Source organism: Hylaeus volcanicus, chromosome 5 (genome assembly GCF_026283585.1).
Source record: "Hylaeus volcanicus isolate JK05 chromosome 5, UHH_iyHylVolc1.0_haploid, whole genome shotgun sequence".
NCBI lineage: Eukaryota > Metazoa > Arthropoda > Insecta > Hymenoptera > Colletidae > Hylaeus > Hylaeus volcanicus.
In genome coordinates this window covers 11527516-11546355 of record NC_071980.1, presented here as the reverse complement: position 1 = coordinate 11546355, position 18840 = coordinate 11527516, and the positions used below count along the sequence as shown (strand labels likewise).

At 40.9% G+C, this 18840-nt stretch overlaps 1 protein-coding gene across 4 annotated transcripts in view; it reads right to left on the bottom strand.

Moving 5' to 3' along the window:
- LOC128876170 (pumilio homolog 2-like) overlaps window positions 1-18840 on the bottom strand; it is a 143954-nt gene that overhangs the window by 102118 nt on the left and 22996 nt on the right. For all 4 annotated transcript variants that reach the window (XM_054122306.1, XM_054122310.1, XM_054122307.1 and 1 more), the window contains exons 5-9: window positions 16568-16700; window positions 6741-6852; window positions 6570-6669; window positions 6230-6360; window positions 3351-3705 (exon numbers count right to left, since the gene is read on the bottom strand). In XM_054122306.1, the coding sequence (XP_053978281.1) occupies window positions 3351-3705; window positions 6230-6360; window positions 6570-6669; window positions 6741-6852; window positions 16568-16700 (831 nt within the window). The remainder of the gene's footprint in view (window positions 1-3350; window positions 3706-6229; window positions 6361-6569; window positions 6670-6740; window positions 6853-16567; window positions 16701-18840) is intronic.

Here is an 18840-nt window from a genome sequence, read left to right as displayed (position 1 = left end):
TAACTACTGCGAACTACATCGATTCGATTACAACGGCGCATTTTCTTTAACGGGTCACTGGATCTGGCGAAAACCAAAAATAAAAGAAACAGCGTTAAAATTACAAGAGGGTCAAATGAGCTCCCGTCAATGACGCAAGCACGAAACATGACACGTCTATTTTTTTCCCTGTCAGCTCGTCCGAGGAAAAAAGCGGAGAAATATACTCCTTCTTAGCGTTAGCTAGCTACCGTTGGACGACCGTTATTATCCGCGTACTACATTGCGTTGGCATTGGGATACAGTTTGATCGCCTATGAAAACGTAAGAACGAGGTTGGGAATGGCGAATGTCCGCGTCTTTGCCAACTCGCGGAGCCGAAGACGAAATAAACGTCACACGCGCGTTGGTTACGCGTACAAAGTGATAGTTTATGGCTAGAACCGGCTATGATTGACGCGGCAAGAGGTCACGACGTTTGGGCGAGAGCCTGAAAAATCAGCTTGGCAGCTCGTGGATATTTTTAGTAAAAAATAAAGGAAGCATCGGTAGTTGTATTATTTTGTACAAATTTATAAATATTAAAAATTAGAATGAACCCACAAAAATAGTTTTCCTATTACCACTGTGTTTCCTACGCGTACTTAACCCTTAAATACCCTAAGTTTCAAATTTGATACCGGACTTTTAAATCGAATCGTACAATTGCAATTGGTTTGTTTTTAATATTTGCCTGTATGTATGTTATCATTGATACCTGCTTTTTTCGAAATAAGTATATAAAACATCTATTGTGATTTTTTGTTCATTATTTTGCCCTTTATATTGTTATAAATTTAATTTGGTAGATATTGTTTTAAAATTAATTTAAAATAGATATTGTTTTAAATTTAATTTGGAAAATCAGGCTTCTACAGTCAGTTTAATAAGTACTCGTACAAAAATCAATTTTATTCATAAATTTTTGGGGAAGAAATAATTAACCAACATTCCTACATATTTTTAGAGTAGATTTTGCGTAAATTAAAGTTTATTACTTTTAACGCTTACCTCTTATTTCTTTCGTTGTTAGATTTATTTTAAATTGGTTGCTGTACGAATACTTCCTACACTAACTGTATATCTTTCCCATTGTCATAAAAATTCTATCATCAAAAGGATCTGCTAAATTACAACTAAAAGCATCGAATAACACAGAGAACAAAGTGAATTTTGAAACTAACAGCTCGTCCCTAAGAAGAACTTCCAAAAGCTGCCTCGTTTTCCCGGCTCATCGCCCTTAACGTAATCCGTTAAGTTCGTCACGCTAATTTCTCATCCCCCCGTTGCTAATGCTCGCGGTGTTTTAAAAAAAAAAAAAAAAAATTATATCTCGTTGAAACGTGTATAAAGTTATTGCGTTGAACGCAGCGACGTTGTTGTCGCTTGTAGTCGCACGCTCGAATAGACGGACCCGTTCGAATGAAACGCGACTTCAAAAGCAAAGGAAGTCCGTCGAGAACCCGTGCAAGAGGGTTGCGCTCGGTGGTTGGACCGCTCGTTAGCATCAGCTGCTCCCGCTGCTTAAAAATAACCTCTTCCTAGTCAACGGCACAATCGCTAAATTAACGCCGGCAACGACGCCCTTCGGGCTGGAAAGCCATCTACAGGCTTTAAATACTTCGCCACGGCTATGGAACTGTTATGGATTCCACGAGTTTCGTGGCGACGCGAGGATCGCGGAGAGGAAAGGGGGTAACCGCGACGCGAACGAATAAGGATCACACGTTTACGAAACCGAGGACGAGCCTGCGAAACAATTTCACAGCCGCGTCGCGCTGCGTAATGAAGACGTTACGACACCGAGAACATTAGCATACTCTTTGGCTGACAGGATGGGACAAAGTGAAATCGAGAAGAGCCTACGAATTCTATAGCTTCACTTTTGGTGTTGCTAAAATTGTGAAACCTTCGTTCGAGATCCATTCTTCGCGGTATTGTGGATCGAGAAGTCCTTTACCATCTTGCGACCAGAGACCTCGTTGCTGAGATACGAGCGTTTGGAAGCTTGGAAATGCGAGATCAGCTGACTGGGGTAAAATAGAGCGAGTTTGAGAGCCACAGGTAAACTTTGGTTGCATCTGGATAAACGGAGCTTCCGATCGCAGGATGGTAAAGGACTTTTCGATTCCTTGTTGTTCGAATAATTGACCCTGGAGAGAGGTTCCATATTTTAAAAATAGTTAGCACCTTATAAAGACTTCGATGAGAATCCTCTAGATATTTATTAATCCTTTGCACTCGAGACCCCTTTTTTTCTGGTATCTACTAGCAACTCGAGATGCTTTCTTAGTATTCTATTGCCACTAAGCTTAATCAGGTCACCTGTACCTTGTCGACAACCATTTTATCGACACTTCGTGTTCCAAAGAAATCAGACCTAAACAAATATTATTGTTGGCCTATTTACTGCGTGAAACCTAGTGATGACCGAGAGTCATGTCACGAGTGCACAGGGTTAATATAAAACTTCAAATCTATTTCATTTCTCGCTAAACCTCATGGTTAATTACGATGCATCTATCGAACAGTTCCCGCGCAATATAATCCCGGTTCCCGCTTCCATAGCTAATTTACGATTCAACTTGCGAACGTTTCGCGTTGCTCGCACTCTATCTTCCGGTACGCTGCTACGCGTAACTATATCTGGTAAATTGTTTACGTAAAGTGCACCGATGGGCGTCCCAATCAGTTAATGCACGAGTTTCGTTCAACTACTCGACCGAGCTGCCCGCGATAGTCATCGGCACACCTTACGATGCACGTTTATGTAGGACGGCCAAGCTGGCCCGGCTGCTTTCACAATTTACGGCCACGTCCGTTATTTATCAATTCTTGCACCAAAATATACCCCAAGTCCCGCGGAGGGGGGAAAACTGGGCCACTCTTCCGATAATCCGTCGGAATCATCCTGGTACCGGGTCCAAGAACAACAGAGACCGACCCATAAGCAAGCTTACAATGCTGCTCGAGGAATTTCTCGCCTCTGCGGAGCCTCGGGCTAGGCGCATACTATCGACATTCCTCTGACTGAACCGTTCGGCCGGGCATTGCTTGGCAATCGAGTGCGCTCTAATAAAACTCGATGGATTAACTGACTACGTGATTTCTTGTCGGAGTACTTTATATAGTACTTCATAAGACAGAGATTCTTAACCCTACGTGGTTTCAACTAAAATGTTCTCAAAGCACAAAGGTTTAAAAAGGTTAAGAATCACTAGCCCGATCCTAAAGATGTCAGACATCCTCCTTGTATATTCCTCCGAGGATTCTCTGTCGTGGCTGCATGCATAGCCAGGTTGTCCAGAGGGACGAACAATGAAGAGACTCACCTGAACGTCAAAGTGAGTGGTGGTGTCTTGCGGCTGCGGCGGTCCCTGTTGCTGTTGTTGTTGTTGCGACGGCGGCGGACCCTGCGGGGGCGGTGGAGCCTGCGCACCAAAGAGCTGCGCAGCGTGCGAATGTGGATGCTGTAGATGGTGGGTCGGTGGCGCTTGGTGATGTTGAAGATGGTGAGGCGGTGCTGGAGCGAACGCGGCCATGAAATGCTCCTCGCTGCCGACCACGTCGACACCGGGCTTCAGCAACACCACACCGCCACCGCCAGCGCTCACGGCTAAGGTCGCCGCAGCGTTCTTTTGGAATTCTTCTTCCCCGGGCGAGGGCTGGCGGCTGCCAGGTGTACGGCTGCAAACGAATCAAACGTCAGGTTTCCGAACAATATACTATATAACGAGGGATAATGGCATATAATTAATTAATATTTCTCTCAAAAGCTTCTCATGGAACGCGTAACTCAATGGAATCGATGATGCTGTGTGATAAATTATCATCGATTACGGTACCCAAGTCAGAGCCATTGTCAGGTGTTGATAGGATTGAATGTAACATTCGCGGTAGCAAATAATAATAAAAGTATTACAGAATGAATTGCTCCAAGGTAAAACGAGACTTCGCTTCTCCATTGTTCTAGACTGTCTAAACCTTTTACTATCCTGGTTACTAAAAATACACCCACGAAGTGGAATGTATCGACTGCAAACAGTCGGGAACTGGACTCGACGAGTAACAGTAACGGTAACCGCAACGCTACGCCGATTCGAAAGCCTCGAGGAAATAATGACTAGGAGATTATGCAACTCCTCCCGAGGAACAAAAGTTCTTTCTATCGCTTCGCGCTCCATTTCACGCATTTCGCTGTTTCGTTTCAAATGAAAGCGACTCGCAGACCGGGGCGTACGGGACGAAGATAAACGCGACTGTTAACCGGTTGAACAGATGCACTTCTTCAAGCGGTGCGTAAACCTCCGGTGACTCGTTGCACATTGTTGGACGCGTAACAGAAATCCTTCGCTGCTCGATGTTTATGGCCCAATAAAACCGTCGAGATATCTTCATTTCGTCGAGCCAATAAGGAAATCGTTTATTTAGCGCGATGAACCCAGCAGTCAAAGATTCCTGATGACGGAGGCCGACTCGTCCGACTGCCTCGGCTCTAGCATTTACGCAGAAACCGATCGAGCACCGATACGAGATTAGTATTCTTATTTTCTATATAAAGAAAGTGACGTGTCTTTCCTAGGACGGCGTAACCGATAGTAAATGTCAGGGACCTAGCTCTCGAGCACATGGAATTTCTGACGCAAACGCAATATCCAAACTTCCTACACCAACATTTCTTTTTTCAAATGTCTAATCTCGATGTTTTAAACACAATAAAAACAGCGATTTATGATTTGTTTGTTTCGTGATTAGATTGCATAGAAACTATCGTCCCTTCCTGTATATACAATATAACCGTAGCGTGCCCAAAGATGAACGATTGCACTCAAACACCGCACTGCGTTACAACTAGTTTTCATCGAAATCTGCTCGCTTTGAATATCCGCCAACTAACCCTACTTAACTATCCAACTGTAAAATTGGGATACTGGAACGCATTCGGGTATCTTGATTTTTCTTGCCAGAGTCATCGTCGTCGGGTCAATAGCCTGAATAATTTTATACGAAAAGCGCCTAAACCAGTCGCGCGAGATTCCACGAATATGCGATTAGCGACGCGGCGTAACGGGTCATTTTGCATAATGGCGATGCAATAAAACGCGAGGCCTGGTTGATAGAACCCGTGTCTACGATTTCGCGCGGGGAAAAAAAGGGGTAGCACGGCTGCTATAACCATAACGAGCAGCAGCGATGAGAAAACAACATCACCATAATGGAATTATTAAGTAGATGCGACCGCCAAGATCGGTCAGTTGCTACATTATCCTACGCTTTAGTTGCTATATTTATTAAGTCGGTTTTTCTGGTTTTCGTTTGATCTCAGTAACGAATTCGGAAGACCAATGACGAATAACAACGGAGTTGACAACTGCCTCGGCTTTGTGTATGCACTAGCTGTCCAGTAAATCGTTGCATGACAAGGAGATGATGCCATCAGTGAGGATATATGTATAAAAAATAAAATAAATGTTTGGATATGGTCTTATCCTTTTTAACTGTTTGCATCGCTTTTAAGAAGAACGACATCCCCTTGTCATTTACTAAATATTAGAATTAACTTTTGTACAGAATAATACGGTCTGTTTACAGGTAGGTAAAAAGAGTTTACGGTCGATATGCGTGAATTGATCAAAGACACTGCAGAGTTGCGAACAGCGAACCGTAGAACCAGAGTCGGTAAGGCAGCCCCGAGAACGATGCACGTTCGAGGCACCAGATGGCGCATAGCGACGGTGCAACGAACGTCAGAGAAAGAACCGAGAGCATATGATGTCATCGTCCGCGAGTAGAGCACGCACGCCCTTGACAGTTGCTACTATTGCGTTCCTCGATCGAGGCCCTCGGACCAATGACGATCGCTCACGAACAACCCGTGACATGTTTGCGATCGTCCGATTAAAAGCAATTATGCGCGTAGATAATGAGAAAAGATTGAGATTTGCCCACCTCGAAGTTTGCATACGGCGATGGCTCGGTTATGCGCGTGAGACTCGAATTAGATGGTTGAAACCACTATGAGATAGATTTTATTTTTGATGCTACTTTTGTTAAAGGGATAAAGGGATTTCTAAAGTTTGACGGAATTCTCAAGCAAGCCTCGACGGAGGATCTATTATTTGTCTCACTATAGTAAACAAAAATATAATAATTTGATGAGGATGAACCTCTGCAGTGTGTTTGTCATTCTCGACTATTTTCTAATACTCACTTAAAGCCTTTGTCATCATCGAGACCGTTTTGTGATGCTAATCCGTTATTCTGTGGACCTGTGTCGTCTTTAGAACTGTCGAAAGGACTTGCCGAGCCCTTCTCTTTTTCTTTCTTGTCCGCGTCGGTGTTCTGCGTGGAAAGGAAATAGTAAGTACAGCATTTGAATATCGGCATCGCAACTGTTCTACGTTGAAGGACAGGTATCGATAAGAACAGTTCTTGACCCTGAGTTCTCCAAGGAAATGTTTTGATTTCTGTATCCATATTACTAGTATCTTAGATAAGAAAGTAAAAATTGTCCTTATCGATGTTCGTCCCTTCGCCACGATCATACTTACCAATCTCAGGGAGACCATTCTAGGTTCTAAATCTTTGGGCGTCGTGGGGCTCGATCCAAGGACGTATTCGACCATTTTGACCCCCAGACCACCCGTTTCGCTGTAAAATCGTCATTCAATTGGTAAAGTACCACAGATGGTTCTCGATCGGTTTCCAAGTTTCATACTAACCTGCTTCTTGGACTGAGAACTGTTCCAACTTCTGACGTCTGGTGGTGATACCCCGTCCCCACACCCACGCGTCTACCGGTGCCCATGGAAATTGGCTGTGACACGGCATGATCTGGAACGCATTAAAAACATCTGTAATCGGTGTGTCACGTTGACGCATATTGTACCTAACGTATGGTCGCTACGAGAAATCACTGCCGACGTGTGACATAGAATACCAAACGGTTTGAATTCCTAAAGGTTTCCCCGCCCCTTCAAGCGATCGTTAAAATCGTTTAATGCTCGTGATTGCGAAAATTAAGGTTAGGCTCGAAGGAAGCTGCTAGGTAATCCATATAATTCGTGTTTATACGATTTAAACAACAGCGTGGACGCAATAGCGTCAAGGATCGATGTATAAAATTATCTAACGACCAAGAAAAATCGCGAACGATATCTCAAAACACTCGTATCGCGCTCGCGCTGGTATATCAACCGGTGATCGATAAAAGGCGCGAGGGCCGAGAAAGTCGCAAAGGTGTAACGTAAATTCCATCGTAAAAATGCTCGACGTCTCTTAGGAAATGTAAAAGCAGGCGGTTTCGGTATGGCGAGGATAGAGCCGGGCAAATGGAAGTGTGGTGAATTAAATATTTGAAACGGTGACAAGCAAAAATAATACGAAAATCGAAGTAAATATTCTGACTGTTAAAGGGGCTAGAAATACACAACTGAATTTAATCGAGCAAACATTCCTATAAGCGGTCGTGATTAGCACCTGCGCAGGATTACTTGTCTGAGGTAGCCTGCGAGGGGTGAGAATATTAGGTCTTCCTCTAAACTGTGCCGTGGGCTTGAAAAGGTTAAGAACTGGTGGTCCAGGTGGCCGGGGGGTTGGCGCGGGCCTCGGCTCGCAGGGTGGATCAGTAGGTACGACCCTGGGCGTTGGGACGTTGCCCCCACCGCCGGTGATGCCGGGCGTCTGTCGCCATGGCAACAGCCGCGTTGCACCCATCGCGCGGTGACGCACACACACACAGACACCCGAGCGAACCGTGGCGGGCAGCGTCCACATGGAAGTGCTGGTACCATGCCGTCGCGGGAATCAGGTGTTCCATGCATGCGCACGCCTGCACAGACAACACACCGTCGCGGTAGCATCGCCCTCCCGCGACAAACCCGTACGACTCGAGCCTCGACGAGGAACAACCTCTTCGCGACCTTTCTAAACTCCCTCGCGCCCCTCGACGCTCCGCCAATTACCGCCGAGGATTCATTAAAGGGGCCATGCCCGGTTAGATTAGGTTTTTTTTTTTAGGTTTTCCTAAGCTATACGATGGTGGAAATATTCCCAGAAAATTTCAACGAAATCTGCTTAGTGGTTGCCGAAGAAATACGACTTTGGTACATAGGTCACACTAGGCTGATGTAAACTGTAATTGATATCACGTAGAATTTAAAGAAACAAGCGTCGGTATTATGATTATAAGCAATGACGCTTGAAAAGGAATAGTTTTAAGATCCAAATGTGTATTTTTTATACATAGACTTTTACTAATGCGGAAAAAGAACATCATCTAAGAGAAAGAGATGGCAAAGAAGATAGGAAGTGCAATTTCTAGCTATCTCATATGTGTATACATATATATATATATATATATATATATGTTTGTTTAAATATTTCTCACTTAACACGACACAGTATATATTATCACATAAAGTAATAATTGACAACATATAGAATCTCACAAGGTAACCAAAAGACTGCCAAGATAAAATCTGTGATAACTAAATAAGCACAATTACAAGTGCAATGAAAATGATTTAAAGACTCTAAATAAAACGAACTGAATGAGGTCTCAACTAGCTTCAAAACGGAAAAGAAAAATAGATATAAGTAGATTTATATATATAGTAATATTAAACATAAGAATATAGTTTCAAAATATTTTTTGATTATCTGTTTAAGCCAGTCTAGAATATAATTAGGTTTAGATAACTAAGTAGAATAAGAAGATAATGTACAACTAATTTTAAGAAAAATGTTGAAGATTGTAACATACTGTACAGAAAGAGGAGTGCTATATGGGCTTATCTGGCCACGCACTGTGGAATAAAAAAACAAACAAACAAACAAACAAACTGTAATTGAAACTAGATCGAATAACAAAACAGTCCTCAGCTTAACCATTTAGCACTTAAGGGACCCGTTAGTCTAATATATTCTCCAAATCTACCTTTATTTTTGTTTTCAGGTATACCAGTTCGGAGATATCTTGCTCACCGCAAACAAAATGGCCACCCACGACATCGCATGTTATGACGAAATGAATTAACCTTTGTTTAAAGCAAAAATTCTTTTATAGATGTTTAAGACATACTTTGTCATATATTTAAATTTCATTAATAAAAATTATTATTTAATACCTTAAAAACACACACACACACAAGAAAATGTCCGTATTCATTTTCCTGACTGTGACTAACCCCTTAAAAGTCACGGGACTTTCCGGCGAGATCGTAGCTATTTTAAGGTTATGTTGGGTTTCGAATATCTCACTTTTCTATTTGACCAAGTATTCTACTTGTCGGGGTTGATGTTCCGAATAGGGTGAAAAAGCGTTGAGAATCACTGTTGTAAGCACCCCGATATTAGATGCATAAACACGTATCATTATGCTACATAGAGTTAAAATGTACAGGCCGTTGAGCACAAACGAATTTTAGGATATTAGCGCCGCTAATGGCTAGTAATTTTAATAAAACCCGGCTTCTACATTTATGGACTCGTTTGCCTCTCCAACCGAAGCGTTGTCACAGTAACCACTAACCTATTTACCATGTAACACGTAATTGAAGATATTATGTTTCCAATAAGGAAAGGAGAGATTCAATTTGCGTACAATATAATAAGTATCAAATTCACTTTGTCACGCATCGTGTAGCAGGGAAATACGACGATGTCGGTGTAACTTATAGAATATTCTAGACCTCGATGCCGAGACACGAACAAAATTCTATTCTAATAAAGTATAACCTAAAAAGTAATTCGTAAATTCGTAATTACTAATATATTGTATCATACCATTGACTCGCGAGCTGCGTAAATAGAATTCTTTCTGTAATGTACCTCGTTCGACCGCTCCAGGGACAAAGAAACGTCGACTGTTTTGATTTGTAATCGTATAAACATCGCGGAACTGTCGACCGTTAGCGAAGATTCGTAGATCGTGACGCGGGAAGGACGCTTGGTTCGAGAGGTTAACATAACCTTAAAGGGGGAATACACAACTTTCCTCGCGCAACGTCGAACATACCAGAAAGAAACGGTATCGATTGATCGCGTAAGCTCGTAGGAGACACGGATTTCCTTTGTTTTCGCGAAAGGCAAACGGAACGTAGATCTGTTTTGGTAGCCGATTTATCGATTATTGACACTCCGCTCGAACCATTGGAGACACTGCGTTTCTACTTCGTCTATATACAGGGTATCCCAAAAATGTTGAAACACCTTGAAATGGATGGTTCGGAAGGTGATTTAAAACAACTTTTTCCTTAGCGAAAATGTTGTCCGAGGGTTCGTTAAGGAGATATTAATAGAAAACCCCGACCAATCAGAGCGCGAGTATGCCGGTTGAGCGTAGGTTACGCGCTAGGCGGCCACGCTCATTCGCTACCGCGGCCGCTCCAACGGTATACGCGCGCTCTAATTGGTCAGTGTTTTCCGTTAATATCTCCTCAACGAAGCCTCGGACAATATTTTCGCTAAGGAAAAAGTTGTTTCAAATCACTTCCCGAACCACCCCTTTCAAGGTGTTACAATATTTTTGGGACACCCTGTATATTGTTCTTTCGGTGCTCTGTACCAATCAATAAGCGAGCACGATGTAAAACTCACCGTGGTATCGTTCCCTTTGCATCCCGATGCTTCGCCATTCTCTGCACTTAGCATGTATGAAATATTTCTGTCCACTTACAAGTTCATCGTTTAATATAAACTTCCGGGTCTATCGTCGCATAAAAGTACAAGCGTGAAAATGGCGAATTAAAGCTTCACCGACCAGTAGCGGTTGGAGATATAATTAAATGTAATAATATTTTTTGTTTGCGTAACAATATCTATTTCATCTACTAGAATTAATATTTAAATAATGTTTCATAAATGATGGGAGCACGCAATGCTATCTCGGTGATAGATAATAATGTATCGGTTCCTATGGCGAAGAGTCGATTAACAGACAACCGCACAGTGGGATATTTAACCAATCTAGCTGGACAAAAGTGCAGTTTTTGAAGTTTATAATACTTAAAAAGTAATGTCTTCTGGTAATGTCAAACAAATTTAGCGATCAAAAACAACCCATTTCGCAACTCTAACAACCGGGCTTTAAGTGCAAGTCACTCGTATCTGAATGTGTTTTTCACGTAAGCATCGTGCTTTGCTAAAATTGTATTTGCTGTATTTCAGAAGAGAACATTTTTGTTTGTGCGAATATTTGATCATAATGAATTATGGATTGTGTTAAAGCTGGTAAGTATCTATTAATTTAACCGTTTTATTTTTTATTTGTATCTTTTAGTTTATATAAAAAAGGCTTTAAAAATAGCCTTTTCACTCTTACTTTGATTTTAATTTTAAACAACAAGAAGGAGTTTAGTCTACTTCAGGGTTCGTCCTGGCAATTATTTTATCTCAGACATAAAACTTAGTGTTTATACTAACCTATTATGCAAAAAACAACCGCGAAAAAGCGCGATTCTTTAAAAATTTTCGGCAAAAGAATCAATTTCGGTAAAAATTCCTGTATATGAAATTTCATACAAATCTAACAACTTTTTAGTATACAAGTCGGCCATATTGGATCCGCCATTTTGATTTTTTGTTCTTTTATATCAGATTCGGAATCCACGATTCTAAAAACCCTTGTACACGAAGTTTCATATAAATCTGGGGACTCCTTTTCTTTTGGTCAGCTAGATTGGTGAAATATCCCACTGTGCACCGGTGGGTAAAGTATCGAGTGCCTATGAATAAACCACTGTATCGTGCTCTCGTATGTCAGCTATTTTTCGAATAAAATGCTGCCTTTCTGACGATCTGTCAGTTTTTAATGTGTGTGAAGTCAGCCCCGCACTTTTCGAATTTTTAGTTTTTCTTTCTTGTGCCGTGTTGTGCTATATTTGTGCTGAATTGTGCCGTAAACCGCAACTCTGTAAGTCAAAGCGTCCTCAAGAAAAGTGAACAAAACAAAATTTTTCATAGCCCCGCACTTTTCGAATTTTCAGTTTTTCTTTCTAGTGCCGTGTTGTGCTATATTTGTGCTGAATTGTGCCGTAAATAAGAGATCGATAACATCAATAACAATTAAGAAAATAAATAAAACCAAAATTATACTAGCCCCGCACTTTTGCCGAAACAAACTTTTTTTTCTATACAAAGATGCGTACTAACTTGTGCTACATTGTGCCATTGATAGAAACTCGTTATCTCTACTCATTTTGTAGATAAAAAATGTTGAATTTTAAGGAATAAAAAATTTAATTTTCGTACAATTTGCGAACGGCGACAGATAATCGAATTCTGCAAGTTGTGCTAAATTGTGATACTTACAATACACGAGACACGTGCGTTAAAAATTGAGATTAGCTCGAGGATCAATAAAAATTAACAAAACAAGGTGGTGGTGATTAAAAATTTTGATATTTCCGAATTATCGTTGATTGTGCCGAATTGTGCTAGACTAGCACAACAACTTTTCCTAATTACAAAATCTCGTCAGGTCGCCAGATTTCGCAGCGTTGGCATAGTTAGGAATCAGACGTTAAGAATTTGCATTTGCATTCGCATTCGCACGCGCTCGCGGGTAGCGGAGTACAGTATAATGCCTCGATAAATGCACAAGCTCGGAATTGAAAGTGTGCATTTATCATAGAGTTCCCACATTGTTTGATCTTTGCCGACAGCTTCGGCTTATTTCGCTTATTTCTTTTCTTAATTGTTATTGATGTTATCGATCTCTTATTTACGGCACAATTCAGCACAAATATAGCACAATACGGCACAAGAAAGAAAAACTAAAAATTCGAAAAGTGCGGGGCTAACTTCACACACATCAGTTTTTATGCGATTCATCTTTTTCTAATTTTACCGAGACAAAACAGGCGCATCATATCGAGCCATTCGGGGAATTGTACTACGTCAGTAGCAAGGACCTTCAAGCCCGTCTGCTGCAACGCATTTCGCTGCAAACGGAAAAAGGACACGTCGGTTAATCGGATTCGGCTCATTACCTCGCCCTGTTTTGGCTCGGTGGACTCTTTCGAACGATGGAGAACGATTTCCATAACACATGCTGATTCGCTCATTGGCACTTGGGCTACGCTGCGAATGCATTCTTCGATGCAGACGCGTCTTTACCCGGTTTAGGGTAATGAACCCCACGCGATCCACTGGCGCAGCTACGGCGACATTAGAGAAAATACTACTCTATTCGATTTTTTCAATTAATTTCATTTGACTTATAAAATGTATCAAGTAGCAAATTTCTTAATTTCCATGCATTTATCATCACCGTGCAAAATTCTTGTACGTCAGCACGAAACGTACGATTACTCGGAACAATAGCACGTCTTTTGAAACTCCCGTGACGCAATCGATCTCTATATTTTTTTTCCGTGCGCTAGTTTCATAAGACGGATAAAGTGGAGGTAGGAACGAGTTTTCGACTAATCAAGAACGATATATCGGTCGGACCGTTTGCTCGGACGCTGAGGACAAAGGAAACCAGTTCCGACGATATATCACTGGTCTACTAGCCACGGTCAAACGAGCCAATGCGCAAATAATATTTACGGGTGTAATAAGCCCTTCTCGGTACCCGCTGGATCGCTATCGACGTGCCTCGAGAAAGTGACGGGCGAACGTGGAAAGACAAAGGCGCCGCTCGCTTCGATTGAAAGTTTCGCGAAAAAATGAGCCACGCGTTATGAGTTACGTTCAGCGATGGTACCAATGACATGCTCATTAACACCGATACATATCAATTCCCAGCCGTTGGGTTGAGGTGTAGAACAGGTTTTGAAATAAATTCCCATTGGTATTGGCAGGATGTACTAGTTGACATTTGTGGACAATTCGAACGTTAAATATTGATAACTCGATGAGGCAATAACCTAGTTGATCTACCACAGGTGGACGTTATTAGAATAACGTTAATTGTGTTCATTTAGCAACGAATAAACTCTAATAACTAGACTGCGGATTTTATGTATTTATGACGTACAGTGATATGGAAAACGTAATGTACGTTAAATGTATTTTACAATTAATTTACTGATATCGTTATTTCGTAATGCATGAGTGCACACCCCCGCTCAGAAGTATGCGGACACTTCCTTAATGAAATAAATTAAAATAAATATCTAATAAAAGTTGCGAATCTATTAATATCATTTACATCATTTATGTTTCAATATGTTTTTGTTGCATTAGCGAATATATATTCTATTAATATCACAAGTAGTAATGATTAATGATTATCTTCGCGATCGTGCCTACAGACATTGAACCGAAATAAGAATTTATTTTACTCTGCAAATATTATAATATAAACTTTACTCTGAATCTTTTTTATACTCTTCCATATTGTTTGCATTTTGTAGGTTCTTACACATACAAATTTTCTATAAATGCATAAATATCCGCAGTCTAGTAATGATAAAAAACTATAGAGGTAACTCTACATAATGTTAAAATTTCTTTTACCAAACTTGAATACTATTAATATGTTCATTGTACCCCAAGTAATATTATCTCGTTTATTTTGTAATACTTCGCTATAAATATTTTTGATACGTTCAACATTCTTTCTGAACTTTTCTATCTAAACGATTCCATAATTCCACTATAAAGTTGAATATGACGCTCAAATCATTTAATACTATTAAATGTTGTAAATACACATCCAATATCGAATTTAGCAACAAAAGTTGTATATTAATTATTCATTGTAGTAAGTGTCCACATATTTATGAACAAGGGTGTAGATACCTTCTCGTTAAGTCGAGCAGGTATTTATTATACTAGCTGACATCATGAATGCATAAAAATGCGCAGTCTGCGAATGACGACGTTACATAATAGAAGTGTACCCTGCAAGCGGTGTTTGGCCCCCTCCCCCTAAATTGGCTACCTCGCTAATTGCACGAACCTCGATCATTCCAAGAATTTCCAGCTGAGTTTCCTGCAACAATCGAAGTTCTATCGTTTCGTGCTGCGTCACCCTGCGGTCATTGTGCGTCTACCCTGAAGATTACGTAACGATCAGCCACGAACTGCGTTCGGTGAACGGGTATCGATCAGACCGCGCTTAATTTCACGTCTGGAGAAGAAAACCCGACGCGGACCGTGATATTTCGAGAGGTTTAAAGGGCTTCGAAGGGGAATCGGACACGAACGCGCGGATGCGCTGCTCGTGAGATTAAAGTCTGGTTTTGTGTTAGTCTAGGCTCGGTAACGACTCGGATTCGCACTGGGAAAAAGCCACCATCCTCTATTAACGACCGACAATTACTGAACGTAATAAACGCTCGTTAAAATGAAAGAAGAAAAAATACAGGCGCGATACCATTGCTACGTTTCGCGGATATCGATCACGCGATGGTCTCGATGCGTTGATTTGTAAGGCGACGTAATCTATAGGTGTAATGTCACCATAACTGCACAAGATCAGTCTCGAGTCTTGTGCAGTCATCGTAGATTTCGTATATTCTCTGATGAAGGACAGCGAATAAAGAAAGAGCGAAAACACAAAAGGGTGTCCCTCTAACGCGAGAAACATCCACCCACAATTCTAACGCAAAACAAATTTAACTAGTCCCACATAAAGCGACAGGATTTTTCGCATAACCGTATACCACGTGCAAAGGTGAGGTCGTATGTATGTGATGCTCGTGCTCGAGCAATAAATTGTCCGTGCTCGCCGGATTTTGTTCGAAAACACGTTCCTACTAGCGAGAAAAAGGTCGCTAAATGCGACGACGAACGGTTGGAACCCACTTAAAAGGGTCGATTTTTACGAGCATTTGGGTCTCGGCCCATGGTCTAGGCTCGCGAGCACGGGGACTATTCCATGAAAAAAAATCGACCCTTTCGAGTGATTCGAAGCGAGACCCCCAATATTTGTTTTCACCGAGACCGTAGGCGCCTACCTGGGTTCGCTCAAGGGTCTGGGGTCAAACGGCCGATCGACTCATCAGTTTTTGATCAAATCGAATTCTTTATTCTTCATCGTATCAACGTGAACGCGATGCCATTGGATTCTTGGTGTTCTCCCGATTAAAATGATATCTCACGTGCGCGTAAATCAAACTATTTTTAACGTAATAACTTTTCAATTATGCAATCAGATTTTGCATATAATTTCGTTAAAAATAGTCCGATTTACGCGATGTGAGATATCGTTTTGATCGTAGAAGCATCAGGAATCGATTGAAGTTACTTCCGCAAAGTTCCGATAAAAATTGTCGAGGTTGGTATTTTCAATTCTTTATGACATCCCCTTGTCGACCGCCTGTTGCGATCATGGCGCGCCTAGCCTTTTTCGGAATTCCGTGCTCGTTTAGGTGTTCGCGGCTCGTTGTGCCAGCTCGCCTGGATCCATCAGACCCTCCTGCGCGACGAGTTGACACTTTCAAGTGGACGTTGCTCGTGCTCGCCGCCCGAACTTACATACATGCGACCTCGCTTTAACGCAAAACGAATTTAACTAGTCCCACTTAACGCGACAGGATTTCTCGCATAACCGTATACCACGTGTAAGAGTATCCGAATCGCAATAGATCCCTACCTGAGGTGCTCCAGGTAGAATCTCGCCACATCTGGTGGTCGCCCAGGTGAAGTATCCCACCGCCTTTTACACCCCCTTCGTCCTTGGAGCCGCCCTCGTCCACACCCCAGAGCTTTTTTGCCGAGGGAGCGATCTGAAACAATACGAGAAAACAGGGTCGTGAGTACACGGGGTCAACGTACACGCGTGCCGTCGCGAAACTCCAAAGTGCTCGGTTGCTTGCTAGAGATGACGTGCAAAATCACTAACCGTTATTTATCACAGTGATCGCAAAATCACGATCACGATGGTGATTTAATTTCATACACGAGCTTGATCGTGGTTCTTTTATCTTGCTAGAATTGCGTTATCACAATTCTCGATCTTAATTAAATTACTTTTTATAAAATGTATCAACATACATAGTTTGCATAAAAAATCCGTATATAATATCAATTTCAATTTCCTTTATTAAGTAAATTAGTAGATCATTTATTTTGTGTGCTGGCTACTTCAGTCCCATGGGAAAGAATATTTTCTAAAGCAGGATTACTTTTAACGGAAAAAAGAAACGGATTGCAAGCAGAGAAATTATCTATGCTATTATTCTTTAACAGCGATACATAGTTGCTTATTTGTTATTATATATATTTTATTCTATTGTTATTTTGTTCTTTGTATTTTATTCATAGTATTCGTATTATGTTTTATGTATTAATTATATTATTTCCTAAAGTGTTACATTTTGTAAAAGTCTAAAGACACTTACAACTAAACTAAGACTTGCAATTCATAATTATTGACTTGTATTCATTACTCTTCACTATTCCTCATTAAAGCATTCCTTTATTTACTATTCTTTAGTTTACTTTATTTTATGCGGTGTAGGTAATTCGCACTTTTGTTTCGATGACGTTAATTACATACTTGTGTAGAATATATGTAAAATATACAGGTTAGGGTGTTTTTCATTACGGTGTATTTGCATTTAGGCTGAAGATTCTAACAACGCGTGCAAGGAACGGTTATGTTCTTTACTAATCAGAAGCGATCACGAAAAATCACGAATCACTGTGAAAAATCACCGTGATTGCCAACGAACATGATCGAATCACGAGAGATTCACAAGTAGCAATTCTAGCCATCTCTATTGCTTGCAAGCGCACCGAAAAATACGAAACGCGAACGGTCCCTCCACAGCTCGATTCTTTCCGAGAGAATCTACGGGGCTGTTGGAGCACTACTCCGGCATCAAAACACAGTAAAGACTGGATAAAGTACAAGAGAATCGGGACCCAAACATCGCAGTTGTCCAAGTCGAGGTTTCTATTCTGTGTTTACATTTGGCTCGCATTTCGTATTTATTTAAAGTGTTAAGGATACATTAGATGCCTTATTACACTACCAAGTGTTGCTAAATTAATATGAACATATAACCTTTCCGTACATTTTTAACTTAACCTAACTCCCACCAGGGGTGCGAATTACAATTTATTATGCATTCATTCTCTTTCTCTTTTCTTTTCTAAAATCTAATTACAAGTCTCTCTTTCTTTTTCCGTAAATCTTCACATCGTTTTTCACATCACAACATACTTATTTTGTTATTGCATACTTCATCACATTTGGCTCGAGTCGAACGTCGAACGTAGAAAAGGACAGAGAGTGAGAGAGAAAGAGGTCCGAGACAAAATGCATTCGGCAGAAGCGTATTAATCGGTTAGGCTTGTGTTACACTGCTCGCTCGTAGCGATGATTCGGTTTAAAGGAGCGACAAAAATCATCAAAGTATTATTATTTAACCCTTTGCACTCGAGAAGTGACTCTCAGTCACCACTAGGTTTTCTTTAGATTCTTTGGAATTCGAAGTGCCAATAAAATGATTGTCGTTGAGGCAAAGGTGACCTCACACCTCAAATTAGAGATCTCATTCGAGAAGTCAATATAATCTTTCCATTCGTGGCAATAGAATACTAAGAAAGCATCTCGAGTTGCTGGTACATACCAGAAAAAAAGGCGTCAAGTCCAAACAGTTAATATTCATTTTATAAAATATATATAATATCTAACAGCATTTGTAAATAAATAATTTCTCGTTGTAAAATTCAAGTGTAGGATTTGAATGTGAATTCAGTCCCCGCAAAAGGTCACGCCGGCCCTAACTCAATTACTCAGTTATTCATTAACGTGATCAGTTTATACAGAAACAAAACTTATAATACTACACTAATACTTTCTCTAGTTGATTACATCACATTTTTGTTTACATTCTTTTTTTTCCATACAGATTGCTT